General features: G+C 43.1%; 1 protein-coding gene across 1 annotated transcript in view; it reads left to right on the top strand.

Annotated features, from left to right (window-relative positions):
- The window catches only part of Ncoa2 (nuclear receptor coactivator 2), a 245,696-nt gene that overhangs the window by 190,118 nt on the left and 35,454 nt on the right, over positions 1 to 20,124 (top strand). Inside the window, 8 exon segments of the mRNA XM_035438707.1 lie at positions 3,488 to 3,592; positions 7,021 to 7,044; positions 9,296 to 9,439; positions 9,442 to 9,483; positions 11,576 to 11,677; positions 12,358 to 12,501; positions 15,173 to 15,320; positions 16,987 to 18,256. Coding sequence (XP_035294598.1) covers positions 3,488 to 3,592; positions 7,021 to 7,044; positions 9,296 to 9,439; positions 9,442 to 9,483; positions 11,576 to 11,677; positions 12,358 to 12,501; positions 15,173 to 15,320; positions 16,987 to 18,256 — 1,979 coding nt within the window.

A 20,124-nucleotide genomic window follows, 5' to 3' on the forward strand; every position in this document is an offset into this window, starting at 1 on the left:
TCACAGGACAATAGGTGTAGGTTTTCTAACAAGCAATTTTTTAAAAAGTAGAAAGCAACTGAGTGCCCACTCCTCTATACTGTGGAGTGTGGCCAGCTGCCTCAGGCTCCTCCAGCTTTGGTCACTGCCCTCTCCTGTGTGGACAGACTTTCAGATAGTAAACTAAACTGTCCTTTCTTGTTGGGTATTTTTGTCACAACAGTGAGAAAAGTACCTAACCTTCGTGGTAACATAAATTTGAGGGTCTTTTTCTTCAGCAGTAATTTTTGTACTCAAGTAGTTTATTCTCTTGGATTTAAGGAGAAAATATTGTGTTGTGAAGATTAAGAATTTTTAGGGGCTGGAGAAAAGGATTCATAGTTAAGAGCACAGGCTGACCGTGTAGAGCTGTCACTGATAGGTACAGTGTTCCCATTTAATGAGCAGCTGTTGCCTCATCTTTCGCTCTGCCCCCAACATTAATTGCAGTCAAGTGTCTCTCTTTACCTCCTTTTCTCCTTCCCTTCTCTAACCCAGAACCTCATATTTTACCACTAAATTGTATGCCAAACCCAGGTCCATTATTTAAAAGGAATAAAATAGCCTTAACAGTGGAAGAATGAACTGTGAGAGGAGTTGACATTGAAATTTCCTATGTACAGACACATGATTCTCTTTAAAACTGATTCTCTAGAAAGCCTAAGCCATGTTCCTTAGCCCTGCTCATCTCCTCTCTTTCCAGTCTTCTGCCTGTGTGCTGAAGAGTTAGGGAAGCAATGGGGGAAAATAATTTCCTATTCCCATCAACTTTCTAATTCACCTATTCTCGCTGTTCTGGGAGAGTCCTGTTTGTCAGCTAGACATCAATAATTAGTGACACACATGACCTACAGTGCTGGCCATTGACGATATAGATATGGCCCTCTTTCTGATTAATCTGTCTTCAAATGGGACAGTGGGGCAGCATCCTATTGAGGTAGTGTTCTGTTTTGTTCCATGAAGGAGGCAAGAGCATGCAGATAACCTCTAGAACACTGGTTCTCAATCTATGGGCCACAACTCCTTTGGGGGCAAATTACCCTTTCACTGGGGTTGCCTAGACCATCAGAAAACACAGATATTTATATTATAATTCATAACAGGAAAATTATAGTTATGAAGTAGCAGCAAAATTAATTTTATGGTTGGGAGTCACTGTAACAAGAGGAACTGCATTAAAGGGTCACAGCATTAGGAATGGCTGAGAACCACTGCTCTAGAAGTGTATCAGACACTCATGCAAGGCAGCCTTCCAAGCTGTACCCATGCTCCCCCTGTCCTCTGGGGAGGACATCTCTGGTAGGGAATACACCCCAGGCGTGAGGAAGACAGGAAAGGCCACAGTGTAGTCATCCTGAACAAGGGTCAGCAGCACCCTCTGTTCCACACTGAAGAGGGAACTGAAGACGGACACAAAGGGAGGGCCTTGAAAACCCACAGTGCATGCATAGTTTCATGAGTTTGAGCTTTAGAACTGATGAAGCATGGAGCTTACTGTCTGAAGCTTGCAGGAGCCTTTATAAAGTGGTGATGGGTGTAGGAGTCTGCCCACTCCTGGGAGCTATGCACAGCACAGCATGAGCAGCACTCCAGAGGACAGGCCAGCACTTCAGCTGAGTATTCCCTGAGAAATATGGGGATGTGTTGGCACAGGTGCTGATCCTGTATTTAGGATAAAGAGTAGGGATACCAACATTTTTTTGGTGTTTACTTGGCAGGGACAAGGGAGTCTGATACAATAAGTAGTGTAAGCTGGTCCTCTGTCCTGTGACTGAGAAGAGGGATGCTTCCTGCTCTGAAGACTGCCAGGTTGAGACAAAGCCTGTGGAGGCAGTATCTAGGGAGTTAGCAGGGAGGGGAACAAAAGATGCCTCAGGCAACAGACCTACAGCACCCAGTTAGGGAGACTACCAAGTCACATCTCTATTGTAGGTGGCCATAGGCCTCAGATCTTAAAGGTGTGTCAGGAAGGTGATACAGCTGTTCAGAGAAGCAGGTGTGCTCTGCTGTTGGTCAGCTCTGTGAAGAAAATGCTGCATGAGACTCAGTGAGGAGAAGGAAATGCAAATACTGTATGCTGGTAGCAGTTACTTTTGTATTAAAAAAAAAAACAACTTTGTTTTTTGTTGTGTGTGTGTGTGTGTGTGTGTGTGTGTGTGTGTACATGCGGAAGGATGGAGCTCAGAAAACAGCATTATGGGAGTTGGTTCTCTCCTACCATTTGAGTCCCTAATATCAAGTTCAAGTCGTTAGGCAGGTGCCTTTACCCACTGAGCCATCTTGCCTAACCAGCTTGGTAGTTTCTAAAGTGTGTTTTCCATATTGTGTCACTTGTCAGTGACACAAGCCATGATGTACAGGTGGCAGAAACTGAAACTGAGGCCTTGGGTGACTTTGTCTGACCTAATAGTGGAGTAGAACTTGAGCTACATAGTCACCTTTTCTCTCTGCTAGCAAATAAACATCATGAAGACTTTGCACTGCTGAAAGTGGCTCGATTTTACAGACCTACATAATTCCTACTTATTTCTAGGTTCCATCAATTAGACTTTAACAGATTTTTTTAAATATTGTATAAAATTGTTTTTCCAAAAAGAAAAGTTATTACAGTCATGGAAAAGGAAGTTGATTGTGAATGCCAAATAGAGTTACAGTTTATTGGTTTGGAGTTTTTATTTTTTGCATTTAACTATAATGAAAAATGCAGTGTAAACAAGGATGTAATTTATTCAGTTTACAAGTACTTGGCACGTTGCTTTTGTGTTGTTTTCTAGCAGGTTGTGGCTATGTATGTTATGCTGTAAACCTACTTTACCATCCTTGAAGGAACTCATTTACACATGTATTGATAGCCACACATCCTGTCTCCTGTGTGCTTTTTTACAAAGTAGTCTCATGCTGATGGTGTCTTCAGCCCTGGGAATTTAAATCCAGGAGTGCTGTCCAGCAGCAGTGTACAGAGTCAAAGCCTGGCCATTGGCATTCTCTGAGTACCTGGGGTGGGGGAGGCTCCTCCTCTGCCTTCAGCCATTAAGTCCTTTGAACATTTAGGTCAAGGCTTCTGTTATTTCTTCTCTGGGGTGGAGGGCATGTCCCTAATGATGATATTGAACTCTAAGCAACAAACGCCCCCACCCCCTTGCTAGTTTGGAGAATTTCCTGAGTAAAAACTATTTGTGCCATAGTATACTGCGGTTTTCACAATCTGTACTTTTAAAGTGTCTGCTAGGGACCAGCATGAAGCCTCTAATGTCATTTTCTCAAAAGCCAGAAAGGGGATCGATCAGACACACACGTTCTGGGGGTAAAAGGTGGCATCTGGCTCCTCCTTCCAGACGTTCCTCTCCTCCAGAGGTGGATGGGATTACTCTAACTCACTTACAGGCACATCTGACCTCACTGGAGAGTTTGGTGTTAGCCTACCCTTGAAATAACACCACTGTTTAATTTGCTCTTACCTTTGTTGCAGAGAAAGCAGCAGCTGCCAACATAGATGAAGTGCAGAAGTCAGACGTGTCATCCACAGGGCAGGGTGTCATCGACAAGGATGCACTGGGGCCTATGATGCTTGAGGTACCACACCCTCATTTGGTTTTGTATTTTGAAATGTTTTCAGTATTCATGTGCTCCATGTTATTTTAGGTGGACATAACTTAAGGAGAATCCACACTCCTGTGCTTACCAATGTATGTGGCTATGTCTCTGTCCGCTCTTGCCTCCTGCACATGTGTGTTTAAAGGTGACAACATAGGATGAAAGTGCATGAGATACAAGCTGTCAGGCTTTCATTGTCAGTTGAGCATTCATTTTCCAAGGCTGCACTTACAAGTCCTGTTGAGTTCCATGGGACCCGATCCTCTGGTTCAGGGTCCATGTGTGTCGTGTGCCTCTGCCTGTATAGACAGCTTATAATGTGAAAGCCAAAGAGATTGATGCTTTTAGGGCTGTTACTTCAATCTAATTCATTTGTCTCATAAATAAGAAGGTTGAAATAGGATGAAGGAACTTTTTAAAAGCATAACGGAGTGGCTGGTCTTGGCGGCTTAAGGCAGCTACTGTCTCAGGCTTAGTCTTCCTTAGTTTATTAACTAGTGCTAAACACAAAGTGCTTTTCTGTCCCTCTTTCAAAATTAAAATTCAAGATGTGGGCTATTGTAAAATGAGAAAAAATATCGCTGAATAAAGAAACAGAGATGCTAAGACATAAACTATGTCAAGTCTCAGAGTAATTTTCTCTGCTGATGACACTTGAAGGGACCATGTGGCCAGAGCTGCAGCATTGTTGCCTGGGAAGCAGTGTGCCTGCTGCAGCAGCCACGTGGAAGTAAGAACTAGGATTTTTAAAACAAATCGAGCTTATACTCTTCTCTTGACCTTATTGTCCCTTTTCTCATAAGATAGTTTTTAGAAACATAGGACCTACTGTATAATTGGTATTGGAAATGGAGGACTGAAGCTTGCCCCATCAAGTCTTTGCATTTAGAAATAACTGAATTCATTCCCTGGGGCTGGACCCAGGTTGGCCCTTGTGCGCAGGGGCACAGCATTTAACCAGATTTTCCAAATTCATTGAAGCCATAGTGGAGCACTTCCTACTTGGTACTTAGAAGCAGTACGAAGGTTGTAACCAGGTGACTATTTAGAATTATGTAAAAGAAGTGGACACCTTCCTTTGGAAAACCTTCTGAATTCGGAGCAGAAATTTACTTGGAATTTTTCTGGGAGTGGGAAAGACCACTAGAGACTCCTTGGAATACCTTTGAGGCTTCTAGAAAGAAATTCTGAAAGCAACCACAGCCTATGACTCAGCCCTTGAGAAAGTCCACTAATTGTAGAAATTGGATTGCTGGATGTCAGTAGCCCTGATCTCATAAAATCAAGCCAAGATTTTTTTTGCTGTTTGAAAATAGTCTTCTGAGAATTGAGTGCACAGAGCAGGTGCCTGTATAGAATCTTATAGAACCTTAGTAATAAATAAATATATTAGACCAGAAGTTCCTGAACCTTGTGACTTATAGTTTAAATTGAAACCTTATCCCTGTTTACATGTAATTGTTTAAACCGGGAAAGCATATTCTTGTAGAGCTGTTCTAGGCATAGATGCACACTCATGCTTGCATCATAGCATAGTGGTTGCTAGGCAACAGAAGCAAATTCCGCTTTTTTCATCAGAGCCTATCATAGTAAAAAACACTTTAAGAAAACACAAACCGTTTTATAAGACGAGCCACTTTCATCTTTCAGTCTCATTAGGCTACAAATCCTTCTTACCAGGGTACCAAGCTGTAAGAAGTGGCCTGCTCTTTCAAAAGCCATACTAGCAATGCAGTGAGGAAAGGCTAAAATGTCTGCTGGATGTCCAGCAGCAGTGAGGCGAGAGGGGACACGAGGTCTGTAAGTGGACATGTGTTCTTCCCTCTACCCCTGCCAATGCCTGTGTACAAGGTGGGTGATGCAGCCTGGTTCATGCCATTTACATATTTGTAGTCCTTCCTTTGCCCTGTATGTTCATATTTACCCTGTATGTTCATATTCTAGAGAAGACCTGACAGAGTATTTATGAAAAATCTAAAACCAAGCAGTGGTGTTTTTTGTTTGTTTGGTTGGTTGATTTGGGTCTTTGCTTCATTGTTGGTTTTTTGTTTGTTGTTGTTGTTATTGTTTCAAGACAGGTTCTTGATATGTGTAGCTTGAACTCACAGCAATTCTCCTGTCTTAGCTGCTCTGGTGCTAGGATTATCTGAAGTATGCCACCACACCTAGTTTACCTTTTCTTTCTTTTCTAAACAACTTCTCACTTATACCTTAGGATCAGTTTTAGATGAAAGAGCACCTAGTTTTTTATGACAATAGAATTGAAGACAGAATGGATGATTCCAAAGCAACTGACAAAACAGAAGCCTCTTACATAAACAGACTCATGAGGACCAAGTCTTGAGGCCATCTATATCCACTGTGTGTGGGACTAGGTGTGGTCTGTTTATGTTACAAATTCGATAGATGTGTATCATGAAGAAAGTGTGGGGCAGGTAACTTTGAGCAGTGTCCAGCCTTTTTAAGTCCTGAATATGACTAGGTCTGTGGAACAGAGCTCTGTAGCAAGGATCAGCAGTACAAAAGGAGTGGCTGGACTCAGAGCCATCACTGCCAGTGCAGACAGAAGGTCCCCTGGGATTCAGCAACGGCCCTGCCACTATTGGAAAAGAGGACATGAAAAAGACAAAGTGTGCCTGCCACAGAGTAAACATACCCCATAGCTGTCAGTGTCTTCACTTCCTGTGTTTTAAATTCATCTCTTTCTGTAATCTAGACTGAAGTGACACCCAGAGTGAGACAGTGAGCCCCATAACAGGATGCATGCAACCAACATTTAGATAACTCAGGTACCCATTTCTTAATGTGAGGGCACTCTCAGCCAATGCTGCCATCCCATCAAGTCCACCATGCCAGAGACCCTGCCCAGATCCTTCCCTATACACCAGACAATGGAGCCGGATGTCACTGTAAGGCCTGGGACCATCTGGGATTACACTTAAACCCTGGCCACTTTAAAAGTTGTATAAATTAGGGGAGTCCCCTGGTACTTATTTTTAAACTAAGAAAAAAAAAAACTGGCAACAACAAAAAAAAAAAACAAACGACTGCTTATTAATCCTCTCTCGGCATACCATGCCAGTGAGAGTATCAGAAGTGAAGTATGAGCTGGTGATACAACCAACTTAGGCTTGTGGAATCCTTCCATCTCATCCTGCCTGGGCCAGTTCCAGCACTGTGCACACACATAACAGACTTGGACTTGGGATTTTGGGTGTCTAACAGTTGCCACTTACTATAGCTTAGTGCTTTGACTAAATGGAATAACCTCTATTTCCCAAGAGAAAAAATTTAAATCAGAAGGGATTGAGAAGAGCTTTAAAACTTTCTTTGCCTAATGAGCTGGTTCCCATTTCAGTGCTGCATGGTTTCTATGTTACTGTTCATTCAACATGAAAGCACCTAGACCCCTCGATGGGTTCTTCTTTGTGTGTATAGATGTTAATGTGGTGTTCGTGTACTAGAATGTCACACAGTTCTTCTACAAACATAAGAGCTGAGAACAAAAGTGTCTGGCTCATCATACCCCTGGGTCACAATCAAAGCACATAAAACAAAAGCCATAGGTAAATGTCAATCCAGCATCAGCCTCCCTTACCAGGTGAGTCAGAAAATCTTGGTGAGAGTGAGAACATAGAACTGTGTTGAGTCATGGCTGCTGAAGCTGATCCTGAATGAAGGATCATGTTGCTCTTATGTAGAATTATGTGAAAATAACAAGTCTGAACATTTACCCATGTCACCTTTCTCTTACCATCTGAAAAATGGGTCATGATGTGTTAAGATTTGTCTCTCATGGAATTCTCTGTATAAGAGTGTGATATGGTGTATGATTTGCATACAGGGTGTTCTAAAAATGAGTGCTTGCCACAGTTTGGGTGTATTAACTCCAGTTTTTCATGTTAGTCTGTTGTGCAGCTCGGCAGATGTCATTGCAGAGTGTAGCCCATCCCCCTGCCCCACATTTCCTGATCCCACTTGTTTTGGAGACACTGTGCAGAAGTGCACATGGCAGGTGTGGGCCTGCATTGGCTGCTGCCTTGGAGGGTCACTGTCTGTCTTAGTGGTTCTTTTCTAATATTCTCACTTAAACTGGTAACAGTATCTACACAGATAAAACAAAGTACACCTTTTAGTGAGGAATAAGGTCAGGCCTACGGTAAGTGTTCTTTTACTTACAACTGTTTGTATGTGCTGGTCTTATAATTACCAGTAAATAGGAAAAGATTCTTTTTTTTGGGGGGGGAGAGATCCATCTGCCATTATGGGCAGCTTTGCCTCATGAGGATAAAACCCTTTGTTTTCCATGACTGCAGCCGTCATCCAAGATGGGTGAGCCCTTGTGTGAGATTGTTTTATTTCCTTCACGGGTAAATGTGTGAGATTTCATAGTTGAAGTAACTAATTTTCCAGTCCAGTAATTTTCTGTTCGTCGAAGGAAGCTTCTCAAGTCTAAAGCGTCCTCCACCTTGCTTCACATTGTGCCTTTTCTTTTTGTTTCCACGTACTTCTTTTGGACTAATAAGAACTGTCCCTGTCTTCTCTGATAACTCTGTGCAGTCTCCATTGTGTGAGCAGCTTTCACAAGTGCTGATAGTGACATGAGCTTTGTCTTCCCAGCTATGAGAACCAGAGCCGTGCTTGCAGGATGACTTAGGCTTTCTGCTTTCTAGAGTGACTTTCTTTATGAGCAGGCCCTGGCAATGGAGCCACTGTGACACCCATTGCCCTCTCTGGCCATCGACTGCTTTCCTTCAGGTTGCCCTTTGGGCAAGGGGGTGGGGGTGGGGTAAAGAAAAGAACACCAGAATGAGAGCTAGAGTGAGTCTACCTATAGGTCTTCTGATAGCTGCACGTTTCTCTGTCACTTTTCTCCTTTGGTCCGTCTCTTTGTTGCTCTAATGTGTTTCAGTGATGCCTTTCCTTTATTCAGCAGCTCTTTTCTCGATATATACAATGTTTAATTTTGACACTAAAATAGGAAGTGGTTTTCATTTGTATCAGCACTTTGTCTTCAGGATTTTCAGTCCCACTGAGGAAGTCACATGGATCAATTAAGAGAGGCTATAATTGGGGGGGTCAGAAGCAGACATATTAGAAAGTATACTCTGAAGATTCTAAGAAGTTTGACAGCAGTCTGTATGAGAGGAGGCCCAAGAAGCTGGGTGTCTCTTCGCGGAGCCCTCAGCCATAGCATGCAGCAGAAGGGAGAGATAAATGGTGGTGGAAATAGCAGGAACAGACATCATGTGGTACTAAGGGCAGCAACCCCCTGGATGGGCCGGGGCTTCTCAGTAAGGCTCTTATGTTGAGATTTCTCTCATGCTCCTGCTACTGCAGTCCAAGGCCTCTCAGAAACCTTGATGCTTGTAACTGTCGGTACCATCTGCAGAGTTTTGAGAAGTGCTGCAGAAAACCATAATGCAAGCAGACTAAATTAAATCTCTAAGAAATCAAAGTTTAGAGTATTCTGTATGTTAGTGATAAGCAGTCAAGGCATGCACAGGTCAGGAGTATAAAAGTATAGAAGAGGAAGACATTTTTAAAAAGCCCCAGTTTCAGTTGCAAAGCACTGTGTTCCAGTATCTGAAAGTGTCGAGCATCATGGAGGTGTAACATCCCTGTGCTTTTCCTGCACCCTGATTCAGCGGCCCTAAACCCAGTAATCCCTTTTGCCTCTCAGTGAATGGGGGATCTTGGTCTGGCGAAACTCCCAGGCGGAATAGCCATACCTTCAACTGCCGGATGCTGGTAAAGCCTTTACCTGATTCAGAAGAGGAAGGCCATGATAACCAGGAAGCACATCAGAAGTATGAAGCTATGCAGTGTTTGCTGTGTCTCAGCCAAAGTCCATCAAAGAAGAAGGAGAAGGTAGGACAGACCCTGGGAGAGCAAGCACATGGTGTCTGGTCACAAAGTAATTACAGGGCACTCTGGGAGTAACAGAAGTGAACAAGCTTTTGACTCCACAAGGAAATACTCATCAGACATAATTCAACCGTAAGATGCCTTCACTTCTCTTTTATTTATTAATCATTTTTTAAGTGAAATTGCCAGTGAAGCACAGAATGGAGATGAAGGTGTAACTTGGGGTGGAATGCACTGACATATGTGAAGCCCTGGGCTCAGTTCTCAGCACGTGTGCACACACATATATGCACAAGGACTTGGGATTATTGCTGAACTATAGTTGCCACTAAATATTAGCTTAGTGCTTCTTACAAATGTGTAAACCTTTAAAATTTAAATTTAAAATTTAAATCAGAAGGGGATTGTGAAGAGCAGCTGTGTTTGGGTGTTGTTTCACTCTGTTCATTCAACATGAGAAAGCACTGTAGACTCAGCTATGATACTCAAAAGGTGTGTAAGTATAGATGTGTCAGCTCACTATTATGTACTAGAGATGAGAACATGTGGATTCTGGCTAAGGATATTGTAGCTCTTAGTGCTTGCCTGGCATGCACAAACCCCTGGGTTCAGTCCCTCAAAGCACATAAAATCAGGCATTGTCGTGTACACTTGTAATCCTAGCACTCAGGAGATAGGCACAGGTGAGTCAGAAAAATCAAGGTCATCCTTGGCAGCAAGTTTGATGCCAGCCTAAGATGTAGCAGACTCTATCTTTAAATTAATTGACAGTTGAATTTCAAGGCAGAGTATGGTAGTGCACACCTCTAATCCTAGCACTTAGATAAGATCTGCATTTAAGGTGGTACAACCTCAGTAATCCTAGCACGCAAGAGATAGAGGCCAGGATCACTGAAAGATTGAGGCTGGTCAGAGGGACATGAAGACTCTTACCTTAAAAGGAAAAAGGGGCTAGGGTTCTGTCTGTTCCTGAAATGTAGCATAAAGGGGGGCTTCTTTTCCTTTTTTCCTCTTTTTTTATTATAGCTGCAATACTGGGTCAGAACTCACCCCTTACTGTGTAGGGAGTGCTCACCACTAAGCCACATACCCCACTCCCCATGACTGGGACACTTTAGTCTAAAAATACCAGCTATTTCTTGATACTCCCCCCTCAAAAAGAAAACTCCAAGTTTAAAGGTGAACAGTTGCAAGCCTGTGGTGTTGATGTGAAGTGCCTATAAATTCTTATAGCCCTTCCATCAGCCTTTAACTTAAAAGCACCAGAACACAAATGCGTGTTATAAGGTATATAAAACTGTTAGTGTTCCCCAGAAAACAGTGAAAGTGGAGACTGGGGAGATTGTTCAACAGCTAAGAGCACTGGCTGCTCTTGCAAGTCTCAGCACCCACATGGTAGCTCACAACCATCTATAAATCCAGTTTCAGTGAATCTGTCAGTCTGGACTCCACAGGTACAGGGTGTGTTGGTTCTACACAGGCATGCATGTAGGCAAAGCATCTATACACATAAAAAAATTTTTAAATTGAAGTAGGGGCAAGGTTAAATGTTAACACTGGCTATGAGAGGACCTCAACATGCCAAGATGCTGAACCATAATGCAGTGATTCTGGCACACTTACTAAGTCCAGTGGAGTTTGCGCTCTGAATCTACATTATTGCACTTTGTGTTCCTGTTATTTCATCCTCCATCCTCGGGTACCTACATAGTTTGTTAAGAGTTGAAGCTAAGAGGCAAACCCCTGACCAACAGTATCAGATTCTAGTTTTATCTTTTCCTTTTGCTTTGTTTACTTTATTATGAATTAATCTTGCTTTTATACTCAGTGACTTAGCAAGAATAGACCCCATCACCGGGGAGGTGTTTCCAGTCACACTCTCTAGTTTGGTGGGTCAGCCTCACCACATGTACTGTGTAGCTTTGGCATCTGCCCTCTGCTGCAGCTCACCCTAATAGCTGCCTCCCACTATAGTGAGACAGAGAGTTAATCCCATGAGAAGCAGAGGGCCTTGATAACTCCCACTGATATACAAGGCTGTGCATTTGATCACTGCAAATAAAAATCTTAATATGATAAACAAGTCTTATTTAAGATTTGCAGTCCTGCTTGATTTGTGTGGCACGAAGAGTCCCCATGAAGGAAAGACCAGCCCTTCCCTCATCAGAAAGCTTTACCACCCGCCAGGACCTCCAAGGTAAATTCTTGTCAAAAAAGATAAAAGCGGTCATTTCAGAACACCTAGGTACCCGAAGACAACCACTGTCTCTGAGAGCCGGTAGTGTTGAAAAGTTTGGTAGCATGACTGCTGGGATGGAAGTGCTGAGGGCCGGAGGCTGCCCTCATTGGGGTTCTTCCTGGGGGTGTATTTGTGCTGGCAGCTCCAAACAGCAGGGTTTCCATTTCTGCAGTTCGGGGGGGGGCGGGCACCAGCCCCAGATCAAAATGATTCAAGTTATTAAGTGTCTATGCCATCATTGTTCTTAATATAATATTAATTAGAGGTGATTTAAAGAATTGGGTGAAGGAAGGTAGGCATGATAGCACACACCTGAAACCAATCGCACATTCAGGGGGTAAGGCTCTGAAGTTCAAGGCCAGCCTAAGCCGGAAAATATGTTTGAGATTAGAACAGACTACATAAGAAAAATTAATTAATTAATAAAGTAAAAAATACACAGGAAGATAGAGGTCATGTGTATCTCCTGTCCATTTTACACGAGAAGCTTTAGTACTCATGTATGTTAGTGTCCATGGAATCTCAGGTGAATCCCCCACAGATTCAGGCAATGACTCTGAAGGATCATTTGTGTATTTCTGAATTTCAATTAGAAATTAGAAAATGGCTGTCACAAATGTAATGTCATTATCTCCTAGGCAAGATCACATCTCTGGACACTAGTACCATGAGAGCTGCCATGAAGCCAGGCTGGGAGGATCTGGTGAGGAGATGCATTCAGAAGTTCCACACACAGCATGAAGGGGAGTCTCTGTCCTACGCGAAGAGGCATCACCATGAAGGTAGGCCTCTACTCACTAGTTTATAGGAATTTTCTTTAGTTGCTTCCTGTGGGGATGTTCTACCAAGAAGAGATTCCTGAGTCCTGCCTCACAGCTTCTATGTCCTGTGCTGATGCCGCCTGGCCCAATAAACTACTTGAGGAAATAAAGCAAAAGGTGTCAATGTCTCAAAGATGGACAGAAAGAGGGGGGAAGGTCATTCTCTGTAATCCTCATACTTCAAGATCCAGTTCATAAGAGCAGTCCAGAAGGAGGAACAGATGAAATTTGCAGGCATGAATAAATCCCAAGCTCTCCTTCAAGTTACCAACAGCAGACTCCAGATGTTTCCAGAAGGCCTAGAAAGGCAACCTGACCTGCTCTGTACCATAGACTAAAAGGACAGTGGAAGTAAACCCAACACTTCAGCCATCTTTCAGTACATCACAGCTTTGTCATTTCATCAATCCCCACACCAAGCCAGTGAGGTGGACATCCCAGCCCTCCCGTTGTTCCTCCCTGGAGACCCAAGAAGGGGAAGTGACAAACCCCTGAGCATGCAGACAGTATCAGCTAATGACATCTGCAAACCACAACCCACCCTGCTAGTCACGTGCCATGTTCTCCTAAAGTCATTTTTCTCAAGCACATTTTAATTTCCTTTCAAACAGCTGAAAACAAAGAGCAGAAGTCCTGAGTGGGGAAGGAGACCTGGCCAGCATGCAGTTGGTCAGCATGGGCCTCCCAGCACGTGAGGGACTCATGGCCAAGCAAAGCATCTCAGACCTCAGCATGGGCAGTTGTCTGTCTCTGCAGAAGGGAATCTGTAACTCATTTGTGGAAAATGGAGCTGTGGTTTGTCATCCATTTAGTGTGCATCTGTGACCTTGGCTTTTTAACTAGGAAGGCTTGTATATTGAAGCTTTATGCTTTTGAGGCCACTTAATGAAGAAGCACAGACATAGTAAATGTACTCTTGCTTCCATTTGCTCCCCACCCCTGTATCTTATTCGCCCTAATTTCTTAAAAATTAAGCAGATAATCAAACATTGTGTACCTTTCAATGTTGTTCTTACTGTTAGAATAAGGACCAATATAGATTTTACATTTGACAGAAATCAGTATTTAAGCTACCGTTTCACTAGATAATGGCTTGGAATAAAAGCAGAAATTAAAGCGCACCCCTTGGCAAGTATGCTCAGTGTCCTTGGGTCCTGAATGCCCTGCATTTAATTCTCTACTTTCATAGTTCCTCACAAGAGAGTTTATATTGCTATACCAGGTGCTTTTCCTGGTTTAGAGAGATAGAACCCACTGGAAGGAAACTGAACTTAGACATACAAAATGGGTAATGCCAGAGTTCACTGTGGGTAAGAGTACTTTACCAGCAGTCATGAGGACCTGAGTTCAGATCCCCAAGAACTCATATAAAAAGCCAGGTAAGTATGGCTGTATGCTCACCTGTAACACTCACACTGTGGAAGGTGAGACAAGATTGCTAGGGCTTTCTAGGCACACACAGGTGGACTGTATGTATGCACTCATATGTACCCACACAAAAGGAATATATAAATAATAATTTTTTTAAAGAAACAGATAATGATAGCAGAAATTTCCACCTACATCTAATAGAAACATGCTAGAAGGTTTTCTTTGAGTTTGGAAGCGTCCTGAATGATTGAGTATGCTCACACACTGCTCCTTTCTGTCGCTCAGGTCTGCGAATGGGTTTCAGTTTTGTTTGCCCTTTCTTCTGCCAAAGATATTTACCTTTACTTCCTGTTGCCTAAGCATGCAAATAACACTTACTGTACTTTCAGAAAAAGGGTATGAAGTGATGGATTGAAGAGATCACCTCAAGATGAATATTCAGTGTCATAATCTCATCCTGATACTTACACTATAAAGGGAATCAAAGGCAGATTCTACTTGGAGATACCAAGTTTGGGGTTGTGTTGCTGTGGTGTTTTCTAATACCATTAAGTAGAAAGGCTAATTTTGAGCTAATAAACTGTTTATACTCACTTTGCCCCATAATAATGATTTAAGAAAGAACAGTTTAAAGGGCTAGAGAGATAGCTAAGACAGAGGTTAAGAGCACAGACTACTCTTCCAGAGGACCCAGGTTCAGTTCCCAGCAACCACATGATGGCTCACAGCGATCTGTAACTGCAGTTCCACTTACATATGTTTGGGTAAAGTACTCATACACATAAAATAAAAGTTAAAGTAAAAATAAAAACAATTGTTTTTTGTTGTTGTTTTGAGACAGGGTTTCTCTGTGTAAGAACCCTAGCTGTCCTGGACCTCACTTTATAGACCAGGCAGGCTGGCCTCAAATTTACAGAGATCCTCCTGCCTCTGCCTCCTGAGTGCTGGGATTAAAGGCATGTGCCATCACAGCTCAGCATAAAAATAAATCTTAAAAAATAAAGGGCAGTTTGTGTTTTCAAGCTGTTAGTCTTTGTCATACAAAAGAAATCCATTGTTTGTTGGTATTTTGAGTGAAAATTAAATGTGCTTTTAAAATGGATGTCTTAATATCATGATGTTTTATGACCTGTAACTTTTTAACATGCTGGTAGGAAACCTAACATCTTGACAATCCTCCCCTACTCCACTTTCCTGATTTCTCTTTTTCTTTTTTAGTTTTTTTCTAAATATGCCTTCTGTTTCCCCTTTTTGCCTGCAGTTCTGAGACAAGGATTGGCATTCAGTCAGATATACCGGTTTTCTTTGTCTGATGGCACTCTAGTTGCTGCACAAACGAAAAGCAAACTCATCCGTTCTCAGACGACTAACGAGCCTCAGCTTGTAATATCCTTACACATGCTTCACAGGTAATCATACATTAAGCCTCAGTTTCCCTTCCTCAGCAAGAGAAATGATGCAAGAGTAATATGCCGCCATATAGCCTTTCCACAGATTCCTGTTCTTGTACTATGGCATTATAAACTGTAAATAAGATTGTATTAACTCTTGGCTGGAAACCACCTCATTGGACCAGGAAAGTCAGGCTGCCCTTTGCATTTTATGTTCGTTAAGAACGTAGGAATTGGCCACACCTTTAATTCCAGTGCTTGGGAGGCAGAGACAGCTAGATCTCCAGGCCAGCCTGGTCTATGTAGCAAGCTCTAGGACAGCCAGGAATACATAGAAAAACCCTGTCTCACACAAAAGAATGCAGGACTTGGCTTCACCCTCCTGTTAGACTCAAGAAGGGAAATTCCCAGGGACAACACAAGCGTGAGCAGGAAAATTAAAGCCCAGTACTAAGTTTTCCAATGCTGTGTGCTTAAACTTTCAAATGAATATACTTAGGTGAGTTCTGATTTTTGTTCTTGGGTTTAAATTTCCAGACATTAGACTTCAAATTGAGTGGTAGTAACCATTTCTATAGTAAGAGAAAGAAATGTGAGTGTTGATTTTAAATAAATGTCATAGAGCATATTGTTTAAGATACTCATTTGGGAAAATGATTGAATTTCAGATTCTATAAGTGTTTATGTATTTGCTAAAAGGCACTTTTGTGAGATGCCGCCAGGATATATATACAGTTGCTCTACTTGAAGAGTCCCATTTTATTGCATTTCTCAATTATTTTGCTTTCTAGTACAGGAATAAAAAAGTCAGGCAGCCTTAGTTTCCAACTGTTAGTAAGTCTGACCTCAGATTGAAACTGTTTGAAAGTGATGATAGAGGTGACACATTTCACCCCCTCCCTGACTGAAGCTGGTGTTTGACAATCGGTGAACATGTTTGGTAATTCATAAGCAACTGCCAAGGATGAAACAGAACCTCATGGGGCTTGAGAGACCTGCTTGTAAGCATTGGTTAGGGAGATGGATTGGAATTTTCCAGAATTGGGGGACAGATAAAAATCACAAACTGTGCCACCCCAGAACCCCACCAGGGCATATCTGTCTTCCTCTGGCCTGCAGCATTTGGGAAGAGGAGTGGGAATCTATAACTAATACCCATCAAAGTCGCTCTATTGCCTGGACCTGGCCACCTCTAGCAGTTCAGGGCAAGGTTTTCCCGACTAAGGCCTAAACCATGTGACATCTATAAGACTCCCTGGGCATGCAGATGTGCCCACTGCCAGGAACTGGAATTTGTGGCAAATGATTGAATCAAGTAATACTTATTTGGGTCATCTCGTTAAGACTGTACAAGCTCTCAGTTGCTCATGAGGGATATTCATAATGTCCTATTTGCTTATTGAAATTTCAATGTGGAAGTAGTCGAATTTAACCCCCCCCTTCAGGAAACCACAGGCATCTTGATGAGTTGCCTGAAAAACATCCCTCTTGGTCCAGAACTATACATGTTCAGTCTAGTCTGTAATTGTAGGTGTTTTCATCCAAGTATTACCTATCCCTTAGATGTCGTCTGCTTTTGTAGAGAGACAGAGACAGAAAGAGACCCTACCATCTTTTAAATTAATAACAATTTACTGGGTATTTTTCCTTTTATCTTATATATGTTTCTTTTCTTATTATACAGAGAGCAGAATGTATGTGTAATGAATCCGGATCTGACTGGACAAGCGATGGGGAAGCCATTGAATCCAATTAGCTCTAGCAGCCCTGCCCATCAGGCCATGTGCAGTGGGAACCCAGGTCAGGACATGACCCTCAGTAGCAATATAAATTTTCCCATGAATGGCCCAAAGGAACAAATGGGCATGCCTATGGGCAGGTTTGGTGGTTCTGGGGGCATGAACCATGTATCAGGCATGCAAGCAACCACTCCTCAGGGTAGTAACTATGCACTCAAAATGAACAGTCCCTCACAAAACAGCCCCGGCATGAACCCAGGGCAACCCACCTCCATGCTCTCACCAAGGCATCGCATGAGCCCCGGCGTGGCTGGCAGTCCTCGCATCCCACCCAGTCAGTTTTCCCCTGCAGGAAGCTTGCATTCCCCTGTGGGAGTTTGCAGCAGCACAGGAAATAGCCATAGTTATACCAACAGTTCCCTCAATGCACTGCAAGCCCTCAGCGAGGGCCATGGGGTCTCATTAGGGTCATCGTTGGCTTCACCGGACCTAAAAATGGGCAATTTGCAAAACTCCCCAGTTAATATGAATCCTCCCCCACTCAGCAAGATGGGAAGCTTGGACTCCAAAGACTGTTTTGGACTTTATGGGGAGCCATCGGAAGGTACAACTGGACAAGCAGAGACCAGCTGCCATCCTGGAGAACAAAAGGAGCCCACTGATTCCAGCATGCCCCAGGCGGCCAGCGGGGAGAGGGCCGAGGGACATACCCGCCTGCATGACAGCAAAGGGCAGACCAAACTTCTCCAGCTGCTGACCACCAAGTCCGACCAGATGGAGCCTTCACCCCTACCCAGCTCCTTGTCAGACACAAATAAGGACTCTGCAGGTAGCTTGCCTGGGCCCGGGTCCACGCATGGCACCTCGCTCAAGGAGAAGCATAAGATTTTGCACAGACTCTTACAGGACAGCAGTTCTCCTGTGGACTTGGCCAAGCTGACAGCAGAAGCCACAGGCAAAGAGCTGAGCCAGGAGTCCAGCAGCACAGCTCCCGGGTCAGAAGTGACTGTCAAACCGGAGCCAGTGAGCCCCAAGAAGAAAGAGAATGCACTACTTCGCTATTTGCTTGATAAAGATGATACTAAAGACATTGGTTTACCGGAAATAACCCCCAAACTTGAGCGACTGGACAGTAAGACAGATCCTGCCAGTAATACGAAACTAATAGCTATGAAAACTGTGAAGGAGGAGATAAGCTTTGAGCCCAGTGACCAGGTGAGTTTGCTGTCTTCTCCCAGGTGTGCACATCTGTATCAGACTTTCTCCAAGGGGCACTCTGACTGGGTAAAACTAGTGTTTTTGTTTTGGAGCTGTATCTTGTAACAATTAATTTGCATGAAACTGGCAAAGGGTGACAACCGTAGCAAGGGTTTAGAAGGCAGTGTAGCTTCTTTCTCAGACATTCGGCCCTACCGCTGTAGGCCCGAGCAGCTGTGGACACTGAGGAAGCAAGTGTGGTTGTGCTCTAGTACAGTTTTACCTATAGACCCTGGAGTAAACAGTTGTTGTGGGAACAAAGTATTCTTTAGATTTGGAGGCTTGGGGAGTATCATTGTTCTTGCTTATGAGCAAGATGAATTCATTCTTATAGGTCATACATTAATGGGGTAGGCTGTCTGAAGATAGCTGAACCCTAAATTGGTGGCAGTCACTCTCTTAGTCCCCGAACTTTGTAATCGCAGACCCAAGTGTCTATTACTCTCATACTGTGATCAGAATTTAGCTGGTTCTCATATCCAGTGAAGATCCCTCGCCTCTCTTCTCTCTCCACGCAGAAGAATCTCATTGATCATTGGTTAAAGAATGCATAAGACAACGTAGATGGGAGGAGAAAGTTATCAAAGCCATTATGTGTTGATTCAAAACCAGAATAATGGGTTGCTTTCTCTCCTGCACTTCTCTCAACAGTTAACATCTTAAAAACAATCCAGGGTACCTAAAGTAAAGTAATTTTCAGAATCATCTCTTTTTTTGTACAAAAAACAATCCTCATAATATGCACTATGATCCACTGTAGAATACTGACATCAGACTAATTAACATAGTATATCATCTCCTGTGCTGGTGGTCATTTTTGTGACACAAGTACTTACTTGCTCAGTGCTCTTCGAAATACATTTGTTACTGTTTCCACCACCTAGTACAACAGATCTATGGAATGTTTTCCTCCACACTGAAACTGTGATCCCTCAACCATTCTAAACAGTACTCAGTGATGAGAAGGGCCCCACAGTGAGACAGCAAACTATTGATATTTTCACTTACTTAAAAGCAAGTGAAAGATAGGTTATTGCAACTGTAATGGTGGAATCCCTGACTGACTGGAGGTTAGTGACCAAACCTAGCCTAACCCAAATCCCTGGACATGTCCTGTTTAGCAGCCTCTTTTTTGAGTCATAATTGGTTAAGCAATGAGGAAGTCACAAGGGCCTGTCTGCTTAAAGTGTCCTACAGTTTGCCCTTGAAAGTTATGTTGCAAGTCGGAAGGTACTGTGTCACCAGCCTGAGAGCCATACCCTCACCCTGCTCAGTGCCTATGTGCCCCTCCCCTGGATGACAAAGGCCATATGCTCTTCAAGCTGGTCCCTCCCAACCAAGCAGGTTCTGACCTCTGATTTCTTTTACTTTGATGTCGATGGCTGCTGCTGATAACATGGAAAGCAGACTAAAATTATATTATTAGTGATTAATCCTAAAAATTAGGCGCCAGCACAAGGTTCTATGCAGCAGGTATTTATATTGCTATGAAGTTGTGAGCTGGGGGACTAAGGTGCAGCAGAAAGTTAATAGCAATGTCTTGTGTGACGTGAAGTGGAAGACCTTATTGACAACTGTTTTCATCTTTTGAGGTTTGCTGGATTAGATAACACAGAGGCAGTGGCAGTTCAGAATGGCAGGCCTAGATAGCACCACTTAGATATCTTAACACTCTGGAGGGCAAATTCGTGACTCAGAGCCACTGAAGCTCAGTGTAGAACATGTATGACCTCTCCCTCCATAAACAGAATTAGTTTCTGTCTCAGGCCTCAGACCCTAAGGACTTAGAAGGACAAGAGAGGGGGACCACTATTTGTCATTACTTT

Source organism: Cricetulus griseus, chromosome 2, assembly GCF_003668045.3.
Source record: "Cricetulus griseus strain 17A/GY chromosome 2, alternate assembly CriGri-PICRH-1.0, whole genome shotgun sequence".
Lineage (NCBI taxonomy): Eukaryota > Metazoa > Chordata > Mammalia > Rodentia > Cricetidae > Cricetulus > Cricetulus griseus.